The following is a 24,386-nucleotide window of genomic DNA, read 5'->3' on the forward strand; positions in this document are numbered from 1 at the left end:
TTGAACGCCCCAGGATCCCATATGGGCGCCGGTTCTAATCCCGGCAGCTCCACTTCCCATCCAGCTCCCTGCCTGTGGCCTGGGAAAGCAGTCGAGGACGGCCCAATGCATTGGGACCCTGCACCCTCGTGGGAGACCCGGAAGAGGTTCCGGGTTCCCGGCTTCGGATCGGCGCGCACCGGCCGTTGCGGCTCACTTGGGGAGTGAATCATCGGACGGAAGATCTTCCTGTCTCTCCTCCTCTCTGTATATCTGACTTTGTAATAAAATGAATAAATCTTAAAAAAAAAAAAAAAAAAACACAGCAGCCAGCGCCTGAACGAGACCCGCCGGGGCCGGGGCGGCGCGGGGGTCCCTTGGCACGGCCCCGCAGCCGCAGCCGGGCGCGGCGCCTTTAAGCGCGGGCGGGCGCGGGGCGCGGGGCGCGGGCTCGGGGCGCGGGCCGGGCCGCCGGGGCGGAGCCAGGCGCGCCGGTGCCCGACGCCGAGCGCGCTCCCCTGCGCGGGCGATGCCGAGCGGCGCGGCTGGCGGCGGGGCCCGGTGCTGAGGGGCCCGAGCGCGGCCCGCCATGGGCTTCCTGCACCAGCTGCAGCTGCTGCTCTGGAAGAACGTGACGCTCAAGCGGCGGAGCCCGGTGAGGGGCCGCGCGCCCCGGCACGTGCGGCGCGGGGGAGGGGGCTCGCGTGCGGGGCTGAGTCACGCGCCCGCCGCCCTCCGCAGCGCGCCCTCCGGGGCGGCCGGCGGGCGGGGGCCGGGGTCTGGCCCGGGGCGGGGACGGGGGCGCATCCCTGTCTCCTGCTGCCCTCTGCCCGGGGCCTGACCGAGGTGACCTCCAGCACCCCGCGGTCCCCTCCTCCCAGGCGCCCCAGGCTGTCGCTGCGATGGCCCTTGGGGCAGCTCGGGCGCCCCTGGGTGCGCAGGGCCCGGGTCGCCCCCAGGCCGCGGCGCTGTGCCAGCCACTCCCTGCCAGGGCTCCGCTGGGGGCTGGGCCCTGTCCCGGGCGCCAGGTGACCTGAGAGGTGGCGGGAGAGAGAGGCCCTGCCTGCCTAGGCTGGGGTGCTGGGGTCCCCGGCTGTGGTCCTTCCTTCAGGAAGGGCAGGAAAGCGCCTGGGCCCAGAGCACCAACCCCTTGATGCTTTGCAGGGCATTGCCGGGAGGGAGATGTGGGGGAGGCGCCCTCCGGCCCAGCCTGGCCCTGGGACCCCTAGGGTGCAGGGACTGCAGCCTGCATCCACTCAGAGAAGGGCCTGGAGGGGACCACCTGGCACCGAGGGCTGTGGGCAGCCAAGATGGACAAAGTTCCCAGGCACCTGGCCCAGGCTGCAGCCAGCCCCGGGCACAGTCCCTGCCGGGAGTGTCTGGGGCTCCATAGCTGAGGCAGTGCACCCTGGTACGAGCCCAGGGGAGCACGGGCGGCTGAGGTGACCCCCAAGGCTCCAATTAGGTGCAGGGGCTTGTGGGGCGCCTGGCAAGGATCTGCCCATTGCCCTGTCCTTGGGATGGCCTCCCTGGCCGGTGGAGTGGGGTCCTCACCCCCTCGTTGGCTGCACCCCCTCCTGGACAGGGTCTTGGCTGCAGAGCTGGACAGCTGGAGGCTTGGCCCACACACGCCGTGCCTGCTGTCCCCTCCCAAGCCCATGGATGCTTTCGTGTCCCTGTGTGGTCTGTCCCCCGTAGGGTCAGGGACCCAGACGTCACCACCGCCCCCTGGCTAGGCACCGATGAGCAGGCCTGTCTGCCCCCTGGACAGGGCACAGAGGAGGTACAGGGAGTGGCTGTGGCCCAGAGTGGGCACTCAGGCGGAAGCATCAGCGGGCAGGTCGGGCATGACTGTGCTGGGTCACCCGAGGCACCCGTGTGGGGCCCCAGGTGCTGCCCGACCTGAGGCGTCCACCTGTAACCAGATGCCCTCCCTCCTCTGGGCAGCTGGTGTGGCCGTTGCTATGGCGATAGGGGAGGCAGCCCTGGCCTGTTGCTGTGGCTACTGCAGCCCAGGTGCCCGGGTGGCGGCAGGGCTGGCAGCTGGGCGTGACCCCTCCTGCCTGCTGCCACCTATGCCTAGTACCAGTACCCGCAGTGCCTGTTGGGCTGGCTCTGGGCTGCGTCTCAGCTCGGGGAGGGGGTGGAGGCTGGCACGGGCTGGGCATGTGTTCCCAGCCACAGAGCACCATTGTCAGGGCCCAGTAAACAGTGCCCAGTGTCTGCCAGGCGGCCAAGGTGGGTGAGGGACACCTGGGGGGCGGGGCCTGGTGGGGGCAAGGGATGATGGGCGGGGCCTGATGGTAGGACAGGGCCTGGCCAGGCAGGGGTCTCCCTGGGGCTGGGTTGCAGGTCCCCCAGAGGGCAGTGAGTCCTGAGCTCCGTCTCCCTCTGTCTCCTGGAGCTCTGGGTCACCCAGGGTGACCCTGAGGGGAAAGTGCAGGGGACACCCTGTCCCAGGAGGCAGAGCCTTGGGCCTGTGGCGTGGGGAGCAGGAGGCAGGGAGCTGGGGCCCTAGCAGGCCTGGGTGCCTCCAGGGAGTGTGAGTTCTGTCAGGCAGCCGGGAGAAGGGATGTCTGTGTGCTTGCTGACTGCACCCCTGCAGAGTGGAGGGTGGCGGCTGGGCAGGTGTGTGGTCAGCTGGGAGTGGGCTAACCTGCAAGGGGAAGTTGGCTGGGCAGGTGAGTGGTGCCTGTGCACTCCCAGCCAGCTCCCCTGGGGCATCCAAGGTGGCCAGCAGAGCCTGGGCTGGGCTGGGCTGGGCTGGCAGCCAGGGAGGCTGGGGACCACCAGCGGACCATGCCGGGCTGTGCTGGGGCGGCGGGCAGAGGTGCGTGTCTGCCCGTCGGGCCCTCACCGCCGATGCTCTGCAGTGGGTCCTGGCCTTCGAGCTCTTCATCCCACTTGTCCTCTTCTTCATCTTGCTGGGGCTGCGGCAGAAGAAGCCCACCATCTCTGTGAAGGAAGGTGAGGGTCAGCGGGCGCCCGCCCCAGGCCCCCGGGCCCTCAGCCGGCACTCACCGGGCTCCCCTGTTCTGTCCCCTCCCCGCATGGTCTCCCGTGCCGGTCTCTGCATGCAGTCTGTAAGTGAGCGGCTGCCGCCCTCGCTGGCCGGCCGGCCCATCCCCGCTTGCGCTCACAGACTCCCTGGCTCTCCGTGGGGTGGGGGGCCGTGAGGGTGTCTGTGGGGCCAGCTGCCTTGCTGAGCTCATAAGCCTGCGTGTCCTGGCCCCTGCACTCACCCTGCTGACTAGCTGGCCGGGGTCAGAGGTCACCGTCCAGTGCTCACCCGAGTGCCAGGCGCCTTGGCCCTGCCCTGGCTGAGGGGAGAGGGATCGTTAGGGGTTGGTGTGGGGGGTGCTGGCCCTTTGACCTCTGGCCTGCTAGGTCGGTGCCTTACGGCTCCTGGGCTGTGGCTCTGGGGGCCAGCCCTCTGCCTGCTGACCTTTAACGCCCCCTACCCCGGGCCAACCCCTCCCTGACTGACTCCACTCCCCACACCCCTGCGCACCAGCCTTCTACTCAGCTGCGCCCCTGACCTCGGCCGGCATCCTACCTGTCATGCAGTCGCTGTGCCCAGATGGCCAGCGGGACGAGTTTGGCTTCCTGCAGTATGCCAACTCCACGTGAGTGCCCGCCCTGCCCCCCTGCGGCTGCCCACTGCCTGCTCCCAACCTCCCCGTCTCCCTGTATGACTCCTGTGCCGGTGCAGGGTGACCCAGCTGCTGGAGCGCCTCAGCCGCGTGGTGGAGGACAGCAACCTGTTTGACCCGGCGCGGCCCAGCCTGGGCTCCGAGCTTGAGGCCCTGCGTGAGCGCCTGGAGGCCCTCAGTGCCGGCCAGGGTGCTTGGGAGAGCGACTCAGACAGATCTCCAGGTGAGTCTGGGCAAAGAGCGCTGGGCTGTCACCCTGGTCCACTCCCACGTCCATCGCGGGGTGCAGGCAGGCCTCCCGCACAGCCTTGCTGCTGCTGAGGCAACATGCGAGGGGCTGGGCCCAGGGCCCATCTGCGCCCCCAGACGGGGGAGCTGACCCCTCAGTGCCGTCCTTCTGCCTGTCCAGCTTCCGGCTTCGCGCTGGCCTCAGTAGCCAGGGACCCGAGGGAACTCTCGCGTTTCCTGGTACAGAACCTGTCACTGCCCAACAGCACTGCCCAGGCCCTGCTGGCCGCCCGGGTGGACCCACCGGAGGTGAGGGGGCGTGTCCGCAGCCTGGAAGCAGCACCTTGTCCTGGCCACTGCCCCTGTCTGCCAGGCACCCGTGGCCACGCCCCTACCTGCTGGGTACCCTTCCTGGCCACACCCCGATGTGTAACCCTCTCCCCACCCACCCTGGCCATGCCTCCTGACACAGCCCCGCTCCCTGGCTGCCACTGCAGGCAGGAGGGAGAAGGTCTGGGCACTGTTGAGCTGGACGCCCCCTCATGGCAGGTCCGCCGCCTTCTGTTTGGCCCTCGACCTGCCCTGGGTGCAGAATCAGCCTTCCCTGGGGCTCAGGAGCCCTGGAGCCGCCTGGATGGCAGCCCCCTGTTCCGGATGGAGGTGAGGGGGGGGCTGTCGCTGGCTCGGGGTGGGGCTGTCTCCTGGGGGAGGTTGTGGCCAGAAAGAAGCAGGGTAGCAGTATGCACGGTCCCCTCCTCACCCTGGCTGCGGGGTGGGTCAGGCCTGGATGCAAGGTGGGTGGGCCTGGCCCTCTGCTGTGGCCCCAGCTGTCCCCTGGCCCTGCCACAGGAGCTGTTGCTGGCCCCTGCCCTGTTGGAGAGGCTCACGTGTTCTGGGGAGCTGGGCCACCTCCTGGTTCTGCCCCCGGGCCAGCAGGCAGCACTGCAGGGCTACCGGGACACCGTGTGTAGTGGGCAGGCGGTGGCGCGTGCTCACCGCTTCTCTGGGCTGGCCGCCGAGCTCCGGAGCCAGCTGGACCTAGCCAAGATCGCCCAGCAGGTGAGGCCCTGCCTGCCAGCTGACCAGTGGGCCTGCCGAGCTGTGGGCCACATCGTGACCTGTCCTCCCCCCACCCCTAGTTGGGCCTGGCTGCTCCCAACGGCTCGGACCCCCAGCAGCCAGTGCCGCCCCCACAGAGGCTGCAGGCACTGCTCGGGGATCTGCTGGACGCCCAGAAAGCCCTGCAGGACGTGGACGTGCTGTCGGCGCTGGCCCTGCTGCTACCCCAGGGTGCCTGCTCTGGCCGCGCGTCAGCCTCATCCTCCAGCAGCCCCGGGGGAGCAGCCAACGGCACAGGGCTGGGCACCAACGCCACAGCTGAGGAGGGCACGCCAGCCGCCGCCGCCCCGGCCACCACGGATGCCCTCCAAGGCCAGTGCTCGGCCTTCATTCAGCTCTGGGCCGGCCTGCAGCCCATTCTCTGTGGCAATAACCGGTACTGCTCACTGCTGGGCCTGGGCTGAGGGATAGGAGTTGGCAGGGGGTGCCCAGCCCTGCCCCTCACCCCTCTGCCCTGCCCCAGCACCATTGAGCCCGAGGCTCTGCGCAGCGGCAACATGAGCTCACTGGGGTTCACCAGCAAGGAGCAGCGGAACCTGGGCCTCCTGGTGCACCTCATGACCAGTAACCCCAAGATCCTGTACGCGCCAGCCGGCTCCGAGGCCGACCGTGTCATCCTCAAGGTGCGGCTACCCTGCTCCCCTAAGGCTCCCACCCTGGGTGGGGCGCTGCTGGTGCCGGGCCAAAGCTGGGCCCAGAAGTGAGAGCAGGCCCTGTGCTAGCAGGGTGCTCCACGGGAGACAGGGGTGAGGCCTGGAGCTGTCGGAGGGGCTGGGAGCCCGGGGTCCTCGGGCTCATGGCCACTCCCTCCGCAGGCCAACGAGACGTTTGCTCTGGTGGGCAACGTGACGCACTACGCACAGGTCTGGCTCAACACCTCAGCTGAGATCCGCAGCTTTCTGGAGCAGGACCGGCTGCAGCAGCATCTGCGCTGGCTGCAGCAGGTGTGGGGCGAGCCGGGCGGGGCGGGGCGAGCCGGGCGGGGCGGGGCAGGGCGGCGGCAGGGGACGCTGCAGCCCCTGGAGCCAGCACCACCTCCCTCTCCCCCTGCAGTATGTGGCAGAACTGCGACTGCGGCCAGAGGCCATGAACCTGTCGCTGGACGAGCTGCCGCCTGCCCTGCGGCATGACAACTTCTCGCTGCCCAACGGCTCTGCCCTCCTGCAGCAGCTGGACACCATCGACAATGCGGCCTGCGGCTGGATCCAGTTCATGTCCAAGGTGGCCCCGCTGGCACCTGCTGCCCAGCCAGCACCCCTCCCCCTGCACCCCTGCCCAGCCAGCACTCCTCCCCCCTGTACACCCTGCCCAGCCAGCACCAGCCCCCTGCACCCCACAGGCCCCACAGGCACCCAGGCCTCGGTGCAGCCTGATTTCCTTGCCTTGCAGGTGAGTGTGGACATCTTCAAGGGCTTCCCGGACGAGGAGAGCATCGTGAACTACACGCTCAACCAAGCCTACCAGGACAACGTCACGGTGTTTGCCAGTGAGTCCCCCTCTCATCCCCTGGCACGGGCGCCCTGCACCGACATGGCTCCCCTGGCACGGGCGCCCTGCATGGACGTGGCTCCCCTGGCACAGGCACCCTGCATGGATATGGTTCCCCTGGCACGGGCGTCCTGCCCGACGTGGCTCCCCTGGCACAGGCGCCCTGCATGGACGTGGCTCCCCTGGCACGGGCACCCTGCATGGATATGGTTCCCCTGGCACGGGCGTCCTGCACCGACGTGGCTCCCCTGGCACGGGCGCCCTGCATGGACGTGGCTCCCCTGGCACGGGCACCCTGCACGGATATGGTTCCCCTGGCACGGGTGCCCTGCACCGACGTGGCTCCCCTGGCACGGGCGCCCTGCACGGACGTGGCTCCCTCCTGCCCCTTCCCACCATGTGTTTCCCTCCCCAGGTGTCATCTTTCAGACCCGGAAGGACGGCTCTCTTCCACCTCACGTCCACTACAAGATCCGCCAGAATTCTAGCTTCACGGAGAAAACCAACGAGATCCGCCGGGCCTATTGGCGCCCGGGCCCCAACACGGGAGGCCGCTTCTACTTCCTCTACGGCTTCGTCTGGATCCAGGGTGGGCACCCCACTCCGTGGCAGTGGGGATGGGACCAGGGCCAACTAGTGGGGTGTGGTCGCTGGGGTGTGGCCAGGGCTGCCTGGGGGCGGTCTGGGGGCGTGTCCAGTGCTGGCTTGGGCGGCCAGGTGTTGATGGCCACCCTACCCTCCACAGACATGATGGAGCGTGCCATCATCAACACCTTTGTGGGCCACGACGTGGTGGAGCCGGGCAGCTACGTGCAGGTGTTCCCGTACCCCTGCTACACGCGCGATGAGTGAGTGTTGGGCTGAGCGGGGGCGGGGCCGGGCCTGGGGACGTCCCCTCACACTGTCCCCCCACGCAGCTTCCTGTTTGTCATCGAGCACATGATGCCACTCTGTATGGTCATTTCCTGGGTCTACTCGGTGGCCATGACCATCCAGCACATCGTGGCTGAAAAGGAGCAGCGGCTCAAGGAGGTGGGGCCTGGGCAGGGCGGGGTGGAGCCTGGGCAGGGTGTGGGGGGAGCCTGGGCAGAGCGGGGGGCCTGGGCAGGGCAGGAAGGCCTGGGCAGGGCAGGGAAGAGAGCCTGGGCAGGGCAGGGGGGCCTGGGCAGGGCAGGAGGGCCTGGGCAGGGTGTGGGGGGAGCCTGGGCAGGGCAGGGGGGCCTGGGCAGGGCAGGAAGGCCTGGGCAGGGCAGGGAAGAGAGCCTGGGCAGGGCGCTGGGGCCTGGGCAGGGCGGGGGGCGCCTACCCGGAGTCCTGCCCGCAGGTGATGAAGACCATGGGCCTGAACAACGCGGTGCACTGGGTGGCTTGGTTCATCACCGGCTTCGTGCAGCTGTCCATCTCAGTGACGGCGCTCACGGCCATCCTCAAGTATGGCCAGGTGCTGCTGCACAGCCACGTGCTCATCATCTGGCTCTTCCTGGCTGTCTACGCTGTGGCCACCATCATGTTCTGGTGAGCAGGAGTGCCCGGGGGCGGGGCCAGTGTGAGCCCCGGGGTGGGGCCAGTGTGAGCCCAGAGGCGGGGCCAGGGTGAGCCGGGGGCAGGGCCAGGGTGAGCTTGGAGGCGGGGCCAGTGTGAGCCCGGGGGTGGGGCCAGTGTGAGCCCAGAGGCGGGGCCAGGGTGAGCCGGGGGCGGGGCCAGGGTGAGCCCGGGGGCGAGGCCAGTGTGAGCCTGGGGGTGGGGCCAGTGTGAGCCCAGAGGCGGGGCCAGTGTGAGCCCGGGGGCGGGGCCAGGGTGAGCCCAGAGGCGGGTCCAGGGTGAGCCCGGGGGCGGGGCCAGGGTGAGCCAGGGCGGGGCCAATGTGAGCCCGGGGGCGGGGCCAGGGTGAGCCAGGGCGGGGCCAGTGTGAGCCCAGGGGCGGGGCCAGTGTGAGCCCGGGGGCGGGGCCAGGGTGAGCCCAGAAGCGGGGCCAGGGTGAGCCAGGGCGGGGCCAATGTGAGCCCGGGGGCGGGGCCAGGGTGAGCCCAGGGGCGGGGTCAGGGTGAGCCCAGGGGGCGGGGCCAGGGTGAGCCCAGGGTTGTTGCTGGGCTAGGGCGCAGCCATGGAGCATCCAGGCCCGGCTGGGGTGGGTGGAGCTGCCCTCTGCAGGGCTCCTGGCAGGTGCAGGACTGCCGACCGCTGTCCCCCAGTTTCCTGGTGTCTGTGCTGTACTCCAAGGCCAAGCTGGCCTCAGCCTGTGGTGGCATCATCTACTTCCTGAGCTATGTGCCTTACATGTATGTGGCCATCCGGGAGGAGGTGGCCCACGATAAGATTACGGCCTTCGAGAAGTGCATCGCGGTGAGCGGGTGGGCAGGTGGCAGGGCTGGGTGGGAGGTGGGCAGGTGGCAGGGCTGGGCGGGAGGTGGGCACGTGCTGCCCGCTGACCCTGTGCTGCTCCCACCCAGTCCCTGATGTCCACCACGGCCTTTGGCCTGGGCTCCAAGTACTTCGCACTCTACGAGGTGGCCGGTGTGGGCATCCAGTGGCACACGTTCAGCCAGTCCCCTGTGGAAGGAGATGACTTCAACCTGCTGCTGGCCGTCACCATGCTGATGGTAGACGCCTTGGTGTACGGTGTGCTCACTTGGTACATTGAGGCCGTGCACCCAGGTACCCGCTGGCCCTGGAGGGGCAAGGGAGGTGGGCCCGGCCAGCCAGCCAGGGGCCAGGTGCTCTGCCGACCCCGGGTCAGCCTGCCCTCCCTCCCTGGCCCCCAGGCATGTATGGGCTACCCCGGCCCTGGTACTTCCCACTGCAGAAGTCTTACTGGCTGGGCAGTGGGCGGACCGAGGCATGGGAGTGGAGCTGGCCGTGGGCCCAGGCCCCCCGCCTCAGCGTCATGGAGGAGGACCAGGCCTGTGCCATGGAGAGCCGGCGCTTCGGTGAGGCAGGGAGTCCGGTGTTGGTCGGGGTGGGCCCGGCAGCCCCGCGAGCCTGCTGACCAGCCTTCCCGCTGCAGAGGAGACCCGAGGCATGGAGGAGGAGCCCGGCCACCTGCCCCTGGTGGTGTGCGTGGACAGGCTGACCAAGGTCTACAAGAATGACAAGAAGCTGGCACTCAATAAGCTCAGCCTGAACCTGTACGAGAACCAGGTGGTTTCCTTCCTGGGCCACAACGGGGCTGGCAAGACCACCACCATGTGAGTGCCCAGCGGGGCGAGGGGGGGTCAGGTGTGTCCGCAGGGCCCCGGCCGGACGCTCGGTGACCTCTCCTCTGCCTGCCAAGGTCCATCCTGACCGGCCTGTTCCCACCCACGTCGGGCTCGGCCACCATCTACGGGCACGACATCCGCACGGAGATGGACGAGATCCGCAAGAACCTGGGCATGTGCCCGCAGCACAACGTGCTGTTCGACCGCCTCACGGTGGAGGAGCACCTGTGGTTCTACTCACGGCTCAAGAGCATGGCGCAGGCCGAGATCCGCAAGGAGATGGACAAGTGGGCGGGGCTTGTGGTGGGCGGGGCTTGTTGTGGGCGGGCGGGGCCTGTGGCTGGTGGGCGGGGCTGTGGCTGGTGGGCAGGGCCTTGGCTGATGGGCGGGGCTGTGGTGGGTGGGCGGGGCCTGTGGCTTGTGGGTAGGGCCTGTGGCTGATGGGAGGGGCTCTGTGCTTCTTGGGCCTGGTTCGGGTCTGACTCCACCGTGCCCTTGGCCCTCGCCCCACGGCCCGCCCGCTGCTTGTGCTCAGGATGATTGAAGACCTGGAGCTGTCCAACAAGCGGCACTCGCTGGTGCAGACGCTGTCGGGTGGCACCAAGCGCAAGCTCTCCGTGGCCATTGCCTTCGTGGGTGGCTCCCGGGCTGTCATCCTGGACGAGCCCACGGCCGGCGTGGACCCCTACGCCCGGCGTGCCATCTGGGACCTCATCTTGAAGTACAAGCCCGGTGAGTGGGGGCCGCCCGGAGACTCCGGCCTGGCCTGCTGGCCTCGCTGACCACCCCGCCCCACAGGCCGCACCATCCTGCTGTCCACACACCACATGGACGAGGCCGACCTGCTGGGAGACCGCATCGCCATCATGGCCAAGGGGAAGCTCAAGTGCTGTGGGTCCCCGCTCTTCCTCAAGGGCGCCTACGGCGACGGGTACCGCCTCACGCTGGTGAAGCGGCCTGCCGAGCCTGGGGGTCCCCAAGGTCTGTGCTGAGGCCACTCTGCCCTGGGACCCCTCCAGGAGGGGCCACCCCGTGTCTCCACTGTGGGGCTGCGGCCACCCTCTCTCTCCATCTGCTCCTGCCCCGCCTGGACCTGGTTGGGTCTCCTGCCCCCGGTGAGTCCCCATTGTCTCCTTCCCTCCCAGAGCCAGGACTGGCCTCCAGCCCCGCTGGCCGTGCCCCGCTGAGCAACTGTTCGGAGCCGCAGGTGTCACGGTTCATCCGCAAGCACGTGGCCTCCTGCCTGCTGGTGTCGGACACCAGCACTGAGCTCTCCTACATGCTGCCCAGTGAGGCCACCAAGAAGGGGGCCTTCGAGCGCCTCTTCCAGGTACCGGGCAGAGCGGGGCAAGGCGAGAAAGAGGACTGTGGGTGGAGGCGTGGGCAGAGCAGGCAGCCAGGGGTGGGTGCTGGGGAAGTGGGAGCGAGTGCAGCCAGGGCAGAGGAGATGGGCTCAGCCAGGGGCGGGGACGGGGACAGGGGAGGTGGGGTGGGGGCTCAGCTGGGGGTGGGGATGGGGGATGGGGGACTGGGCGCAGCGGGGGGGGGGGACGGGGGAGGTGGGAGCAGGTGCAGCCAGGGGCAGGGACGGGGAGGTGGGAGCGGGCTCAGCCAGGGGCAGGGACGGGGGAGGTGGGAGTGGGCACAGCTGAAGTGGGGACAGGGAAGCAGGCACAGCATGCTGAGCCCCACCCCGCCAGAGCCTGGAGTGCAGCCTGGAGTCGCTGCACCTGAGCAGCTTCGGGCTGATGGACACGACACTGGAGGAGGTGTTCCTGAAGGTGTCGGAGGAGGACCAGTCACTGGAGAACAGTGAGGCTGGTGAGCGCACAGGCGCATGGGAGGTCCGAGCGGGGGGGGGGGGGTCCAGCCTGGCCTCCCAGCAGGCCTCAGCACACTGCTCCTCTGCCAGCAGATGGGAAGGAGTCACCGAAGGATGTGCTGCCCGGGGCTGAGGGCCTGGCGTCTGGCGAGGGCCAGGCTGGCAACCTGGCACAGTGTGCGGAGCTGGCCCGGTCCCAGGCCTCGCTGCACTCGGCGTCCTCCGTGGGCTCCGTGCGGGGTGACGAGGGAGCTGGCTATGCCGATGTCTGTGGTGACTACCGCCCGCTGCTTGACAACCCGCAGGACTCTGACAATGTCAGCCTGCAAGGTGGGCATCCGAGGGCAGCTTGGGTGGCCCCAGGGGCAGCCTGCCTCTCTGTGCAGAGCCAGAGGTGGACGCCTCCTGCAAGAGGGCCAGGGCCGCAGGCTGCAGGGCTCGGGGGACCCCTGGGGGAAGCCCGGGCTGTGGGTGCTGCCTGAGCCCAGGCCTGCCTGTCTGTGCAGAGCCGGAGGCGGACGCCCCACTGCAGGAGGGCCAGGGCCGCAAGCTGCAGGGCTGGTGGCTGAAGGCACGCCAGTTTCACGGGCTGCTGGTCAAGCGCTTCCACTGTGCCCGCCGCAACTCCAAGGCGCTCTGCTCTCAGATCCTGCTGCCCGCCTTCTTCGTCTCTGTGGCCATGACTGTGGCCCTGTCTGTCCCCGAGATCGGTAGGGCTCTCCCTTGGGTGTGGCCTCTCTGGGCACCTGAGTCGCACCCGTTTCGGCCTTGGGTTCTGGGCTTGGGGAGCTGCTGGCCAGAGCTGGCACCGACCAGCCCCTGCTTCCACCCCAGGGGACCTGCCCCCGCTTGTGCTGTCCCCCTCACAGTACCACAACTACACGCAGCCCCGCGGCAACTTTATCCCCTACGCCAACGAGGAGCGCCGGGAGTACCGGTGAGGCCAAAGGCAGGGCACTGGGGTGCCAAGGTGTGGGCGGACGGGCACCACGGCCTTAGTGGAGTGGGGGGTGTGGAGGCCGGCAGGTGAGGGGCCGGGGCTGCCTGTGGGGGCCGGGCAGGCCCCAGCTCATGCTGTTCCTGCAGGCTGCGGCTGTCCCCCGACGCCAGCCCCCAGCAGCTGGTGGGCACCTTCAGGCTACCGTCGGGCATCGGCGCCACCTGCGTGCTCAAGTCCCCGGCCAATGGGTCCCTGGGCCCGCTGCTGAACCTGAGCAGCGGAGAGTCGCGGCTGCTGGCGGCACGCTTCTTTGACAGCATGTGCCTGGAGTCCTTCACGCAGGGGCTGCCGCTCTCCAACTTTGTGCCACCGCCGCCATCACCCGCACCGGACGACGACCTGCTGCAGGCCCGCAACAGCTCTCAGCCGCCCACGGCGGGGCCAGGTGCGGGCATGGGCCGCGGGCTGCGGGGCGTGGGGACCCTGGTGTGCCCTGGCCGCTCACCGAGCCTCGTGCCCGCAGAACCGTGGCCATCGGCGCCGTCGCTGCCACGCCTGGTGCGGGAGCCAGTGAGGTGCACCTGCTCTGCACAGGGCACTGGCTTCTCCTGCCCGAGCAGCGTGGGGGGCCACCCGCCACAGATGCGCGTGGTCACTGGTGACATCCTGACAGACATCACGGGACACAACGTCTCAGAGTACCTGCTCTTTACCTCCGACCGCTTCCGGCTGCACCGGTGAGGGGCTGGGCGTGTGAGGGGGCGGGCCCCGCTACCCACCACACCACTGCCCACTGCTGCCCACCACTGCCCACCTCACCACTGCCCACATCACTGCTGCCCACCTCACCACTGCCCACCTCACCGCTGCCCACCACACCACTGCCCACCTCACCTCTGCCCACCTCACCACTGCCCACCATCCACCTCGCCACAGGTACGGAGCCATCACCTTCGGCAACGTGCTCAAGTCCATCCCGGCGTCGTTCGGCGCGCGGGCCCCGCCCATGGTGCGCAAGATCGCGGTGCGCCGGGCAGCCCAGGTGAGCGCAGGTGGGCACCTGGGGGCTCCCGAGGCTCAGCCCGCCCTCCAGGCCACGCATCCACTGTCTCGTGTCCCTGTCCCAGGTGTTCTACAACAACAAGGGCTACCACAGCATGCCCACCTACCTCAACAGCCTGAACAACGCCATTCTACGTGCCAACCTGCCCAAGAGCAAAGGCAACCCTGCGGCCTACGGTGAGGGGGAGGGGTGACCCTGCGGCCTACGGCGAGGGGGAGGGGGGTAGCTCGGTGACCTATGAGGGTGACCCAGTAACCTACGGTGAGGAGGAGGGCTGACTCGGTGACCTGTGGGAGGAGACCCAGTGACCTACAGCGAGGGGTAAAGGGAGCCACGGAATAAGGCACCTGCGTGAGGGTGAGGGGGGCAGGCAACAGCACCACCTGTGGGCAAGGCTAGTTCCCTACCCCTTGAGAGGGACGTCCTCCCTCCCCGCGTGGCCAGGGGCGGGCAGGGCCTGATCCAGCTCCTCCATGCAGGTATCACTGTCACAAACCACCCCATGAACAAGACCAGCGCCAGCCTCTCTCTGGATTACCTGTAAGTGGGGTGGGTGGGGCACCCGGGGCAGTCCCAGCCGCTCGGGGCTGAGTCCAGCGCCACCTCCCCCAGGCTGCAGGGCACCGATGTAGTCATTGCCATCTTCATCATCGTGGCCATGTCCTTCGTGCCAGCCAGCTTCGTGGTCTTCCTGGTGGCAGAGAAGTCCACCAAGGCCAAGCACCTGCAGTTTGTGAGCGGCTGCAACCCAGTCATCTACTGGCTGGCCAACTACGTGTGGGACATGGTGGGTGGCCGGGGCCAGCAGTGTGGGACATGTGGGCGGGGCCAGCTGTGTGGGACAGGGAGGTGGGTAAATGTTGCCTGGCTGTCCCCATGGCCCACCGCTGCCCAGGCCCCTCACCTACCACCTGTCGCACAGCTCAACTACCTGGTCCCGGCCACCTGCTGTGTCATCATCCTGTTCGTGTTCGACTTGCCGGCCTACACGTCACCCACCAACTTCCCAGCCGTGCTCTCGCTGTTCCTGCTCTATGGGTAAGTGCCCGCAGGAGGGGTGCTGGTGGGAGGGGTGCTGGCGGGAGAGGGTGCTGGCGGGAGGGGTGCTGGTGGGAGAGGGTGCTGGCGGGAGGGGTGCTGGTGGGAGAGGTGCTGGTGGGAGGGGGTGCTGGCGGGAGGGGGTGCTGATAGGAAGAGTGCTGGCGAGAGGGGGTGCTGGCGAGAGGGGGTGCTGGCGGGAGGGGGTGCTGGCGGGAGGGGGTGCTGGCGGGAGAAGGTGCTGGCGGGAGAGGTGCTGACTGATAGGAGGGGTGCTGGCGGGAGGGGATGCTGGCGGGAGGGGGTGCTGGCGAGAGGGGGTGCTGGCGGGAGGGGATGCTGGCGGGAGGGGGTGCTGGCGGGAGGGGGTGCTGGCGGGAGGAGTGCTGGCGAGAGGGGGTGCTGGCGGGAGGGGGTGCTGGCGGGAGGAGTGCTGGCGGGAGAAGGTGCTGGCGGGAGGGGTGCTGGCTGATAGGAGGGGTGCTGGCGGGAGGGGGTGCTGGCGGGAGGAGTGCTGGCGGGAGGGGGTGCTGGCGGGAGAAGGTGCTGGCGGGAGGGGTGCCAGTGGGAGGGGGTGCCGGCGGGAGAGGGTGCTGGTGGGAGGGGGTGCTGATAGGAAGGGTGCTGGCGGGAGGGGTGCTGGCTGGAGAGGTGCTGGCAGGAGGGGTGCTGGTGGGTGGGGGTGCTGGTGGCCAGGCCCCCCCGCTGACTGCCTTCCCCTCCATCCACAGGTGGTCCATCACACCCATAATGTACCCCGCCTCCTTCTGGTTTGAGGTGCCCAGCTCTGCCTATGTGTTCCTCATAGTCATCAACCTCTTCATCGGCATCACGGCCACCGTGGCCACCTTCCTGCTGCAGCTCTTTGAGCATGACAAGGTGGGTGGGGCCTGAGTGTAGTGGGCGGGGCCTGTGGTAAGTGGGCGCAGGGCCTGCTGGCATGGAGGCTGAGCCTGTGACCCCTTGACCCCCAGGACCTGAAGGTGGTCAACAGTTACCTCAAAAGCTGCTTCCTCATCTTCCCCAACTACAACCTGGGCCACGGGCTGATGGAGATGGCCTACAACGAGTACATTAACGAGTACTACGCCAAGATCGGTGAGCCAGCGAGAGGCCGGCTGCCTGCGCCCCCTGCCCCGGGCGGCGACCTGACACCCATGCCCACCCCCACAGGCCAGTGGGACAAGGTGAGGTCACCGTTCGAGTGGGACATCGTCACGCGAGGGCTGGTTGCCATGACGGCCGAGGGCTTCGTGGGTTTCCTGTTGACCCTCATGTGCCAGTACAACTTCCTACGCCAGCCACAGTGAGTGAGCCGGGCGGGCACCGCTGCCCAGGGCCTGGCGGGGCTGGGGCGGCTTCACTGTCCACCCTGTCCCCCAGGCGCATGCCCGTGTCCACCAAGCCAGTGGACAAGGCCTCACTGCCCACCCTGTCCCCCAGGCGCATGCCCGTGTCCACCAAGCCGGTGGAGGACGACGTGGACGTGGCCAGTGAGCGCCAGCGCGTGCTGCGGGGGGACGCCGACAATGACATGGTCAAGATTGAAAACCTGACCAAGGTGGGCACGGGCAGCACATGGGCAGGCGGGGCGGGCCCAGGCCTCGCTGACCAGTCAGGCCCCCGTCCCCACAGGTGTACAAGTCCCGCAAGACTGGGCGCATCCTGGCCGTGGACCGTCTGTGCCTTGGTGTCCGGCCTGGTGAGTGCTTCGGCCTCCTGGGGGTGAATGGCGCGGGTAAGACCAGCACCTTCAAGATGCTCACGGGGGACGAGAGCACCACGGGAGGCGAGGCCTTTGTCAACGGGCACAGGTGGGCAGCACTGCGGGCAGCGGGGGGGGGGTGGACCCTGGAGGCGGGGCCTTGCCAGAGGCAGGGCTGTGTGGTCCACCCCCTGCCCAGCTCGCCCTCCCTCTCCAGCGTGCTGCGGGAGCTGCTGCAGGTGCAGCAGAGCGTGGGCTACTGCCCGCAGTTCGATGCGCTGTTCGACGAGCTCACGGCGCGGGAGCACCTGCAGCTGTACACGAGGCTGCGTGGCGTGCCCTGGAAGGACGAGGCGCGGGTGAGGCCCGGAGGGCGCGGTGTGGCTGGCGGGCCGTGGCTGCGGGGCCCCGGGCTGACCACCCCGCTGGCCAGGTGGTGCGCTGGGCGCTGGAGAAGCTGGAGCTGACCAAGTATGCCGACAAGCCGGCCGGCACCTACAGTGGCGGCAACAAGCGCAAGCTGTCCACTGCCATCGCCCTCATCGGCTCCCCTGCCTTCATCTTCCTGGTGAGCCCCGCTCTCGCCGTCCACTCTGCCCGTGTCTTCTGGGGGCCACACTGTTGGGGTGAGGCTGAGCCTGCCGCCCACCGCAGGATGAGCCCACCACGGGCATGGACCCCAAGGCCCGGCGCTTCCTCTGGAACCTCATCCTGGACCTCATCAAGACGGGCCGCTCGGTAGTGCTGACCTCGCACAGGTGAGACCCCCACCCCCCGGGGCCCCAGCCCTGCGCATCCCATGCCAGCCCCTGTGTGTTCCCCCAGCATGGAGGAGTGTGAGGCGCTGTGCACACGCCTGGCCATCATGGTGAACGGACGGCTGTGCTGCCTGGGCAGTATACAGCACCTGAAGAACCGGTGAGCACTGGGGGAGGTGTGGGGGGCGCCAGGAGGGCGGGGGGCAGGCGCTGGGGGAGGAGGGGGCAGGAGCCGGCAGGAGGGCAGGGGATAGGAACCGGCGGGGCTGTGCCCACTGCAACCACCCCCCGCTGGTGCCGCCAGCTTTGGGGATGGCTACATGATCACGGTGCGTGCCAAGAGCAGCCAGAACGTCAAGGACATCGTGCGATTCTTCAGCCGCAACTTCCCGGAGGCGGTGCTCAAGGTGGGCGGGATGGGGCCAGGGAGGCGAGGGGCCGGCCCCATCCCATCTCACCTTTGACCCCTGCCCTCCACCCCCTGCCCGCCCAGGAGCGGCACCACACCAAGGTGCAGTACCAGCTGAAGTCGGAGCACATCTCACTGGCCCAGGTGTTCAGCAAGATGGAGCAGGTGGTTGGCGTGCTGGGCATTGAGGACTATTCGGTCAGTCAGACCACGCTGGACAACGTGAGTGCCCCCTGCCTGCTGCCCACGCCCACCCATCCATGTCCACTCACTGGCTGTGCCCACCTGCCCACAATCTGTGTCCATGCCCACCCACCCATGCCCAACCATTGCCTGCGCCCACCTACCCACAGCACACTACCTGCTGCCCATGCCCCATAGCCACCTACACACTGCCTGCCCACTGCCCACGCTCTCCAACAGCCAGTGCTGCCCGTGCCCTTGCACTGCCCGTCACCTGTACTCACCCACTGCCCACGCCGCCCGCCCGCTGCCCGCCCACTGGCTGTCCACGCCGCCCGCCCGCTGCCCGCCCACCGGCTGTCCACACCGCCCGCCTGCTGCCCGCCCGCCCACCGGCTGTCCACACCGCCCGCCCGCTGCCCGCCCACCGGCTGTCCACGCCGCCCGCCCACTGCCCGCCCACCGGCTGTCCACGCCCCCCCAGGTGTTCGTGAACTTCGCCAAGAAGCAGAACGACAGCCTGGAGCAGCAGGAGGCGGAGCCGCCCTCAGCCCTGCAGTCCCCGCTGGGCCGTCTGCTCAGCCTGCTGCGGCCACGGTCAGCCCCCACGGAGCTCCGGGCGCTAGCGGCCGATGAGCCTGAGGACCTGGACACGGAGGACGAGGGCCTCATCAGCTTCGAGGAGGAGCGGGTGAGCTGGCCGCCCCAGCGCCTTGGGGGTGCCCACAGCCAGGCAGCATCCGTCCACAGTCAAGGTGGGGGACAGGACCAGCCCTAGGGACAGGGCAGGGCCCAGAGGCAATGGGCGGACTTCCCCCGGGGAGGTAGGCAGGGGAGCCTGGGGGTCCCCGTGCCAGGTCCCAGCCCCTCCCCATGGCTAGCCTCCAACGTCCTCCCCCCAGGCCCAGCTGTCCTTCAGCACGGACACGCTCTGCTGATCGGCCCCCGGAGCCTGGACAGGGCCACCCGTCCCTTGTGCCACCTGCCAGGGCCTGGAGCTGGAGGCTGGGGACCCCACCCTGCAGCCCAGCGCCATTCTCCGCCCATCAGGCAGTCACCAAGGCCCTTCCCTGTCGTGCCAAAGGCTGGCCCGGCCCCGGGCTGCATACACCCTTGCCCTGCTTTGCCTTAAAGCCTTGGGGTCTGGCCCAGCCCCCACCTGCCCGCCCAGTGCTGCCCACTGTCCTGGGTCGGTGGGCTCACCAGGCATTCCCCGACCCTCTGACGCCTGGCCATCTGCACTGGCTCCTTGGACACTGAACTCGGGCAGTCCCTCCCTAGGCTGGGTGGTCTTCCCATGGGAGGAGTCTCCCCCTCCCCTGCCCTGCCCTGCAGGCGGCCACCCGGGAAGGTGTCCTGGGAGAAGCCGGTGCTGCGGGCCAGGTTGGGACCCAGCCCCTGCCCTCCTCCCGCCCTCGTCGGCCCAGCTTGGCTCCCTGCTGACCCCCACCTGGGCGTGGGGCCTGTACATAAGCGCACAGATGTTTGTTTTCAATAAACTCAGAAAAGCTGTGCGTGCCTGTGTGCGTGGGGCTGGGTGTGGGCCTGCCATGGGGGCCAGCGTGGAGGAGGTGGGGCTCGGGACTCCGAGCTGCTGGAGCCCCTCAGGTCTGCGTCCCGTGCTGGGCTCTGCCTGAGAGCCGGATCCCAAGCAGGCGGGGGTGGGCTTGCCTGGGGCGTGCACCACTGAGACCGCCTCGGGGCCTTGGGTCGTGATGGGCACAGACGCCCTGGTTAGCAGGCTGGCGGCTGAGTGGGCGGGAGCGGCGCCACCAGGCCCAGCCAGGGACAGCCAGGCACCACTGGGGCCTAGGCAGCCCCAGGCAGCTGGGCTAGTCTCACTCGTGGCCACTGGGGGGCGAGAAGCTCCCGTGGGCACCTGAGTGGACCCCATCAGTGAGGAGCCCAGTGGATACGGAGCTGGGGTCCTGCAAAGACCACGTGGGCCCCAGGAGGGCTGGGGCTGTGGCTGCTGTCCCCTGGCTCCATTTTCGGCATCCAGAGAGGGTTGCAGCAGCTGGAGACCCACCACGGCCCCTCCCAGCCTGACACCAAAGCCTGGATTCCCTCCTCACCCAACAGGGCATGCCAGGAACGCAGCCCCTCCCGGAGCCCGGCAGAGCGAGCCAGGTCCCCGAGGGCGTCTCCCCTCTCTGTCACCCAGTGACACCCCAGGACTACAGATGGGGCGGGGCTGAGGCCAGGGGAGCCAAGTTCTGCTGCCCCACCCACAGCCTTCAGGTTTGGGTCCCCACACAGCCTGACCCAGAGCTGTCCCCAAGGCTCCCCCACCCTAAGCGCTCTGGCTGAGGGTGCTCCTGCAGCACTTGGCCGGGGTCACAGCCATGGCCAGCCTAGGACGCCCAGTCTTCCAGCCCACACAGCCACTGGGGAGCCCACTCCTGGGCCAGGCCTCTCGCCTGCCAGGCGGCTGAGGAGGGCGGCGCTGGGCCAGGGAGGGCGGAGCACCCAGGACTTTAATAAGAGCCGCGGGCCGCACCCCGCACCCGGCTCCACCATGGCCGAAACCTCCACACTGCAGCTGTTCGTCAAGGTGGGCGAGAATGGGGTCTGTGCAACTCTGCTCGTGCCCCTTCTGGGGCCTGGCCCGGGGGACCCCACGGAGGGAGAGGGCCGTGGGGGGAGGTAGCCCCAGGACCCAGCTGAGCCCCTGGGAGGGGCTCAGCTCTCAGGGGGCTGGTATGCCCAGAGGGGAGGAGGTGGGGACCCATCTGGAGCTCCTTCGGGGTGGGCGGCCAGACCTTGCCCCTCCCCACGCTGGGTATCCAGGATCTGAAGCCAGTGCAGGCCCAGCCCGGCGCCAGCAGGCCTGGGGCCACCTCGCCCTCTCACCTGGCCCCAGGCCCAGCCCCTGTCCAAGTTCTGGAAGCCCACCACCACCTCCCTCCCAGGGCCCAGGCCGAGAGCTCTCGGCTGACACTTGGCCGGCCCTGGCTGGGCTCCAGGGCCCCGGCAGGGAGAGGTGGGTTCCACCTAGCTGGGTGGCAGGATTCCTGAGCCGGCTCGCTTGGCCCCACCCACCCAGGCGAGCGAGGACGGTGAGAGCGTGGGCCACTGCCCGTCCTGCCAGCGCCTCTTCATGGTCCTACTCCTGAAGGGCGTGCCCTTCACCCTGACCACAGTGGACACTCACAGGTAAGACCCCGGGACGCGGGTGGGCCCCGCCCGCCCGGACGCAGCCCCAACCAGCCCCCTCCGCTTGCCGCCCCCAGGTCCCTGGACGTGCTCAAAGACTTCGCGCCAGGCTCGCAGCTGCCCATCCTGTTGTACGACGGCGAGGCCAAGACCGACACGCTGCAGATCGAGGAGTTCCTGGAGCAGACGCTGGGGCCGCCCAAGTGAGCCTGGGGCGCAGGGGCTCGAGGGGCTGGGGTGTGGGTGCCCCAGACTCTCCGCCCTCAGTCCACTTCCCGCCCCTGGCAGCTTCCCCAGCCTGGCGCCTCGGTACCGGGAGTCCAACACGGCAGGCAACGACGTCTTCCACAAGTTCTCTGCTTTCATCAAGAACCCAGCGCCAGCACAAGACCAAGGTGAGGCGGGTCGGGGCCAGGGCCGGGGCCGGGCTGGGGGCGCCCGGGCAAGCCTCACGGGTTCGCGCCCCCAGCCCTGTACCAGCAGCTGCTGCGCGCCCTCGCCCGGCTGGACGGCTACCTGCGCGCGCCCCTGGAGCACGAGCTGGCGCGGGAGCCGCAGCTGCAGGAGTCCAGCCGCCGCTTCCTGGACGGTGACCAGCTCACCCTGGCCGACTGCAGGCTGCTCCCCAAGCTGCACATTGTGGACGTGAGCGCAGGGCAGGAGAGCGGGGGCCGGGGGGGCAGCACGGGCCCGGCCCTCACCGCGCCCCGTCCTCCCCGTGTCCTCTGCAGGCCGTGTGCGCGCACTTCCGCCACGCGCCCATCCCGGCTGAGCTGCGTGCTGTGCGCCGCTACCTGGACAACGCGCAGCAGGAGAAGGAGTTCAAGTACACATGTCCGCCCGGCACCGAGATCCTGGCGGCCTACCGGCCTGTCGTGCGCCCCCGCTAGCACCTGCACCCCCAGAGCCTCAGGGCGACACGCAGGCCAAAATGACTGTGCAGGGAAGCCATGCAGCGGCCTCGATGGGGTTCCCAAAGCAGTCGGGCAGGGCGCCCTGATGGTCAAGGGGGCGGTGCTGAGCCTGCCAGCCCAGGCCAAGGCAGGGGTGTGGCTGAGACCCCCAAACACGTGTGTGCTCAGAACCTGTGAGTGTTCTTCTGGGGTGCGCAGGGGCTGCGTTCTGCCAACTGGACCCAAGCCTGGAGGCCCTGGCTGTGCCCCTCGCGGCTCCTGGGCTGGCCAGAAAGGATGCGTGGATGCGTGTGAAGGGGCGCTGCCTGCCTGAGCCTCGGGGCAGGGAAGGGAGCCTCGACCCCCCGCCAGAGTACGGGTCCCAAGGAGTGCCCAAATTGCTGCCCCTGGCCAACCCCCAGGTACCAAGCCGGGTCAGTACCTCCACTTCAAGGGGCGTTTATTGGATGGGGTGCAGGGCAGTAGCCAATTGCTGTGTGAACGCAGGCCCACCCTCAGGCGCAACCATGTCAGGTGACCTCCAAGTGCAGGCCGCCCACAGACAAGCCCCGCCCGGGACGTGGCCACTTCAGCTGTCCTCGAAGTCCACGCCGCCCGCTGGCTTCTTACTGGGGAAGACGATGGGTGAGGCAGGTGCGGCCAAGTGGGCCAGGCAGGGGCAAGGAGTGGGGGCAAGGAGGGGGAGGGACAGGTACCTCTTGAAGCCGGGGTTGATGAGGGACTCCCCAGGACACCGCCTCCTGACCCTCTGCCCGGGGACGCCTCGCTGGGACTCCACATCTGGGGGGCACAGGATGGGCACCCCTGAGCCCAGCTCTCTCTGGGGGCCCGGCCCCGCCCCTCACATCACCTCACCTTGGAGGAAGGGCCCAGGCCCTGCCGGTCGAGGGTTCTTCCTAGGGCTGGGGGTCGCGGCCGCCGCCTCCACAGCTGAGGAAGGAAACCGCCATTGCCAGGGGAGGGGGCGCGCGCAGGCACCCTCCGACTGGAGGAGGTGGGGAGGGAGGAACCTACCTGCCAGGCTCCGCTCCAGGCTGCAGACGCGCTCGGCCAGGCCCAGGGTCAGCGCCTGCAGCCTGGGGGCTGCCTCTGCCGCGGGCACCTTGCGCAGGTCCAAGGCCAGGGCGGGAGGGACCCCCGAGAGCGTCAGGGCCGCCGCGTCCTCCTGCAGGGTCAGCGTCACTGCCTGCTGCTGGCAGGCTGCCCTGCGGACAGAGCCATGCCGCCAGCTGAGCCGCGCGCCCGCCCCAGCGCCCTGGCCCGCCCGCCCGGCCCCGGGCTCACCTGAAGCGGGCGACGATGTCCTGGGCCGCGCTCGGGCCGTCGCGCGCCTAAAGCGGGGCGCACAGGCGTCACCCGCGGGCTGGCCCCGCGCCCCCCGCCCCAGCCCGGCTCGGGGCGGCCCCTTTACCCACGGCCGGGCCGTGCGGCGCCGAGTAGGTGCTCCACAGCTGCAAGCCGTCGGTCACGCTGCGGCAGGAGGGACGGTCAGGCCGCGGCCCCCGGGCTGCCCGCGCCGCCCGCGCCCGCTGCGCCCTCTCACCCACCAGACGTGGACGCCGCCCGCAGGCCCGTCTTGCTCCTCCTCGCAGAAGCACACGAAGCGGGGCGGCCCCGGGCCCGGCGGCAGCGTGCACAGCGGCGGCGCCATGGCGGGTCAGGACGCCGGGCAGGAAGAGGCGGGACCTGGTCCGCCGTGGGTTCCGGCCGTCCCCGGCTCGGCCCAGCGCGGCCCTGGGTTGTCCGGAGGGGCGCGCGGTGCCCCCGAGCCGAGCTGCGCCCTCCTCGTCGCCTTCGGCCGCTCCCCGGCCCTGCGCGCTGCCCACGCGCCCTCCGGTGTGGCGCACACTCGCCACTCCGGACCCACCCGGATAGCGGCTCGCCCCAGCTTCCCACACCGCTGGGCTCGCAGCTCGGTGTCCCCGGGCCCTGGTGCTCCGGGCCGGGCGCTTGTTCCTGACTCCAGGGCCCGCACAGAGGCTGAGCCGAAGGAGCCCTGCTCCTGTGCCCCGGGCGGACCTTGCCGAGGCAGGCAGGCACACCACGGCCTCCGGGGCCTCCGGGGCCTCCGGGGCCGCGGCAGCAGGCGGGCGTCCGCACCTCCGCTGACACCTGCTCCCTCGGCTGCCCGGTGCTGGGCCAGAGACCATGGCTGAGGCACTTGGTGAGGCTCCGAGGGCAGCCCTTTGTGGCTCTCACCTGCCCCTGCATCCAGCCCTGGAGCCCTGAAACACCGTTCCGGGTGGGTCTCGGAGACCCCCGGGGACACACAAGGAGTGTCTCTACCACCTCCGGAGGTGCCCGCGTCCCTACCAGCCTGGTGGGGCACCTGGAGGAGCTCCCAGCCACCAGGGCGTGGCCCGGGGATGGGAGCCCTCACTCTCCCCCATGCACAGAATAAGCATTTTTAAAGACATGTGGATTGAGTGAGCTGCCAGGGTGGGGGTGAGTGAAACCTGTGGGGTGTGAAGCCCTTGAGGCTCCAGAGGGGCAGGGCAGGCTGCGGGGGTGGACACGGGCCACAGACCCCAGTGGGGCTGGCTGCTGCCCAGGGGGCCCTGCGTGGGCAGTGGAAACTGGAGGGAGGCGCTAGAGTGAGGGCTGCTCTCTTCTGGGGGACCAGTGGGAGGGCGTGCAGGGCCCAGACTGGGGGGCTGCCCTGTGCTGCAGCATCCTGGGGGAGCAGCAGGGGGTGCCCAGCCCTAGATCAGGTTAGGGGGGAGCATGGTTGGCC

At 69.4% G+C, this 24,386-nt stretch overlaps 3 protein-coding genes across 4 annotated transcripts; 2 read left to right on the forward strand and 1 right to left on the reverse strand.

The window, feature by feature from the left end:
* The first annotated feature begins 487 nt into the window (after positions 1 to 487).
* ABCA2 (ATP binding cassette subfamily A member 2) lies at positions 488 to 19,094 on the forward strand. Of its 2 annotated transcripts, none has more exons than XM_058659540.1 (48): positions 488 to 634; positions 2,853 to 2,946; positions 3,494 to 3,605; positions 3,692 to 3,855; positions 4,042 to 4,169; positions 4,410 to 4,520; positions 4,710 to 4,919; positions 5,000 to 5,355; positions 5,443 to 5,602; positions 5,795 to 5,923; positions 6,033 to 6,200; positions 6,369 to 6,465; positions 6,883 to 7,056; positions 7,213 to 7,315; positions 7,385 to 7,499; positions 7,792 to 7,982; positions 8,660 to 8,810; positions 8,918 to 9,122; positions 9,230 to 9,394; positions 9,472 to 9,652; positions 9,739 to 9,951; positions 10,200 to 10,396; positions 10,463 to 10,645; positions 10,810 to 10,994; positions 11,365 to 11,485; positions 11,580 to 11,816; positions 11,993 to 12,196; positions 12,321 to 12,423; positions 12,573 to 12,871; positions 12,950 to 13,163; positions 13,363 to 13,468; positions 13,554 to 13,665; positions 13,969 to 14,029; positions 14,102 to 14,276; positions 14,412 to 14,527; positions 15,259 to 15,406; positions 15,502 to 15,625; positions 15,701 to 15,833; positions 15,971 to 16,088; positions 16,163 to 16,341; positions 16,450 to 16,591; positions 16,666 to 16,800; positions 16,887 to 16,990; positions 17,058 to 17,150; positions 17,295 to 17,397; positions 17,484 to 17,621; positions 18,067 to 18,273; positions 18,485 to 19,094. In XM_058659540.1, the coding sequence occupies exons 1-48, from the start codon at positions 569 to 571 to the stop codon at positions 18,518 to 18,520; spliced, it is 7,266 nt and encodes a 2,421-aa protein (XP_058515523.1). In that variant the 5' UTR covers positions 488 to 568; the 3' UTR covers positions 18,521 to 19,094. The 2 variants fall into 2 exon arrangements, with proteins under 2 accessions (XP_058515523.1, XP_058515524.1); XM_058659541.1 differs by having other exon boundaries at positions 8,732 to 8,810.
* A 1,003-nt stretch (positions 19,095 to 20,097) lies between these two features.
* Positions 20,098 to 21,675, forward strand: CLIC3 (chloride intracellular channel 3). The gene is made up of 6 exons (XM_004593433.3): positions 20,098 to 20,136; positions 20,629 to 20,738; positions 20,816 to 20,941; positions 21,027 to 21,133; positions 21,208 to 21,383; positions 21,470 to 21,675. The coding sequence occupies exons 1-6, from the start codon at positions 20,101 to 20,103 to the stop codon at positions 21,626 to 21,628; spliced, it is 714 nt and encodes a 237-aa protein (XP_004593490.2). The 5' UTR covers positions 20,098 to 20,100; the 3' UTR covers positions 21,629 to 21,675.
* Positions 21,676 to 22,203: 528 nt separating this feature from the next.
* Positions 22,204 to 23,322, reverse strand: PAXX (PAXX non-homologous end joining factor). The gene is made up of 6 exons (XM_058659539.1): positions 23,200 to 23,322; positions 23,068 to 23,122; positions 22,937 to 22,983; positions 22,508 to 22,857; positions 22,348 to 22,432; positions 22,204 to 22,260 (listed from the first exon to the last, which is right to left on the reverse strand). Exons 1-6 carry the CDS (start codon positions 23,301 to 23,303, stop codon positions 22,221 to 22,223), a joined length of 681 nt encoding a protein of 226 aa, XP_058515522.1. The 5' UTR covers positions 23,304 to 23,322; the 3' UTR covers positions 22,204 to 22,220.
* Between the last annotated feature and the right edge of the window lie 1,064 nt (positions 23,323 to 24,386).

The sequence above is a fragment of the Ochotona princeps genome, unplaced genomic scaffold (genome assembly GCF_030435755.1).
Source record: "Ochotona princeps isolate mOchPri1 unplaced genomic scaffold, mOchPri1.hap1 HAP1_SCAFFOLD_388, whole genome shotgun sequence".
NCBI classification, from domain to species: Eukaryota; Metazoa; Chordata; class Mammalia; order Lagomorpha; family Ochotonidae; genus Ochotona; species Ochotona princeps.

Coding starts and splice junctions, on each gene's coding strand:
- ABCA2 (XM_058659540.1), top strand. CDS start 569: ATGGGCTTCCTGCACCAGCTGCAGCTGCTGCTCTGGAAGAACGTGACG. Junction 13,164..13,362: donor GACCGCTTCCGGCTGCACCG/GTGAGGGGCTGG, acceptor ACCTCGCCACAG/GTACGGAGCCATCACCTTCG. Junction 13,666..13,968: donor AGGCAACCCTGCGGCCTACG/GTGAGGGGGAGG, acceptor TCCTCCATGCAG/GTATCACTGTCACAAACCAC.
- CLIC3 (XM_004593433.3), top strand. CDS start 20,101: ATGGCCGAAACCTCCACACTGCAGCTGTTCGTCAAG. Junction 20,942..21,026: donor CAGACGCTGGGGCCGCCCAA/GTGAGCCTGGGG, acceptor CGCCCCTGGCAG/CTTCCCCAGCCTGGCGCCTC. Junction 21,134..21,207: donor AGCGCCAGCACAAGACCAAG/GTGAGGCGGGTC, acceptor TCGCGCCCCCAG/CCCTGTACCAGCAGCTGCTG.
- PAXX (XM_058659539.1), bottom strand. CDS start 23,303: ATGGCGCCGCCGCTGTGCACGCTGCCGCCGGGCCCGGGGCCGCCCCGC. Junction 23,123..23,199: donor GCGGGCGGCGTCCACGTCTG/GTGGGTGAGAGG, acceptor CTCCTGCCGCAG/CGTGACCGACGGCTTGCAGC. Junction 22,261..22,347: donor ATCAACCCCGGCTTCAAGAG/GTACCTGTCCCT, acceptor CGTCTTCCCCAG/TAAGAAGCCAGCGGGCGGCG.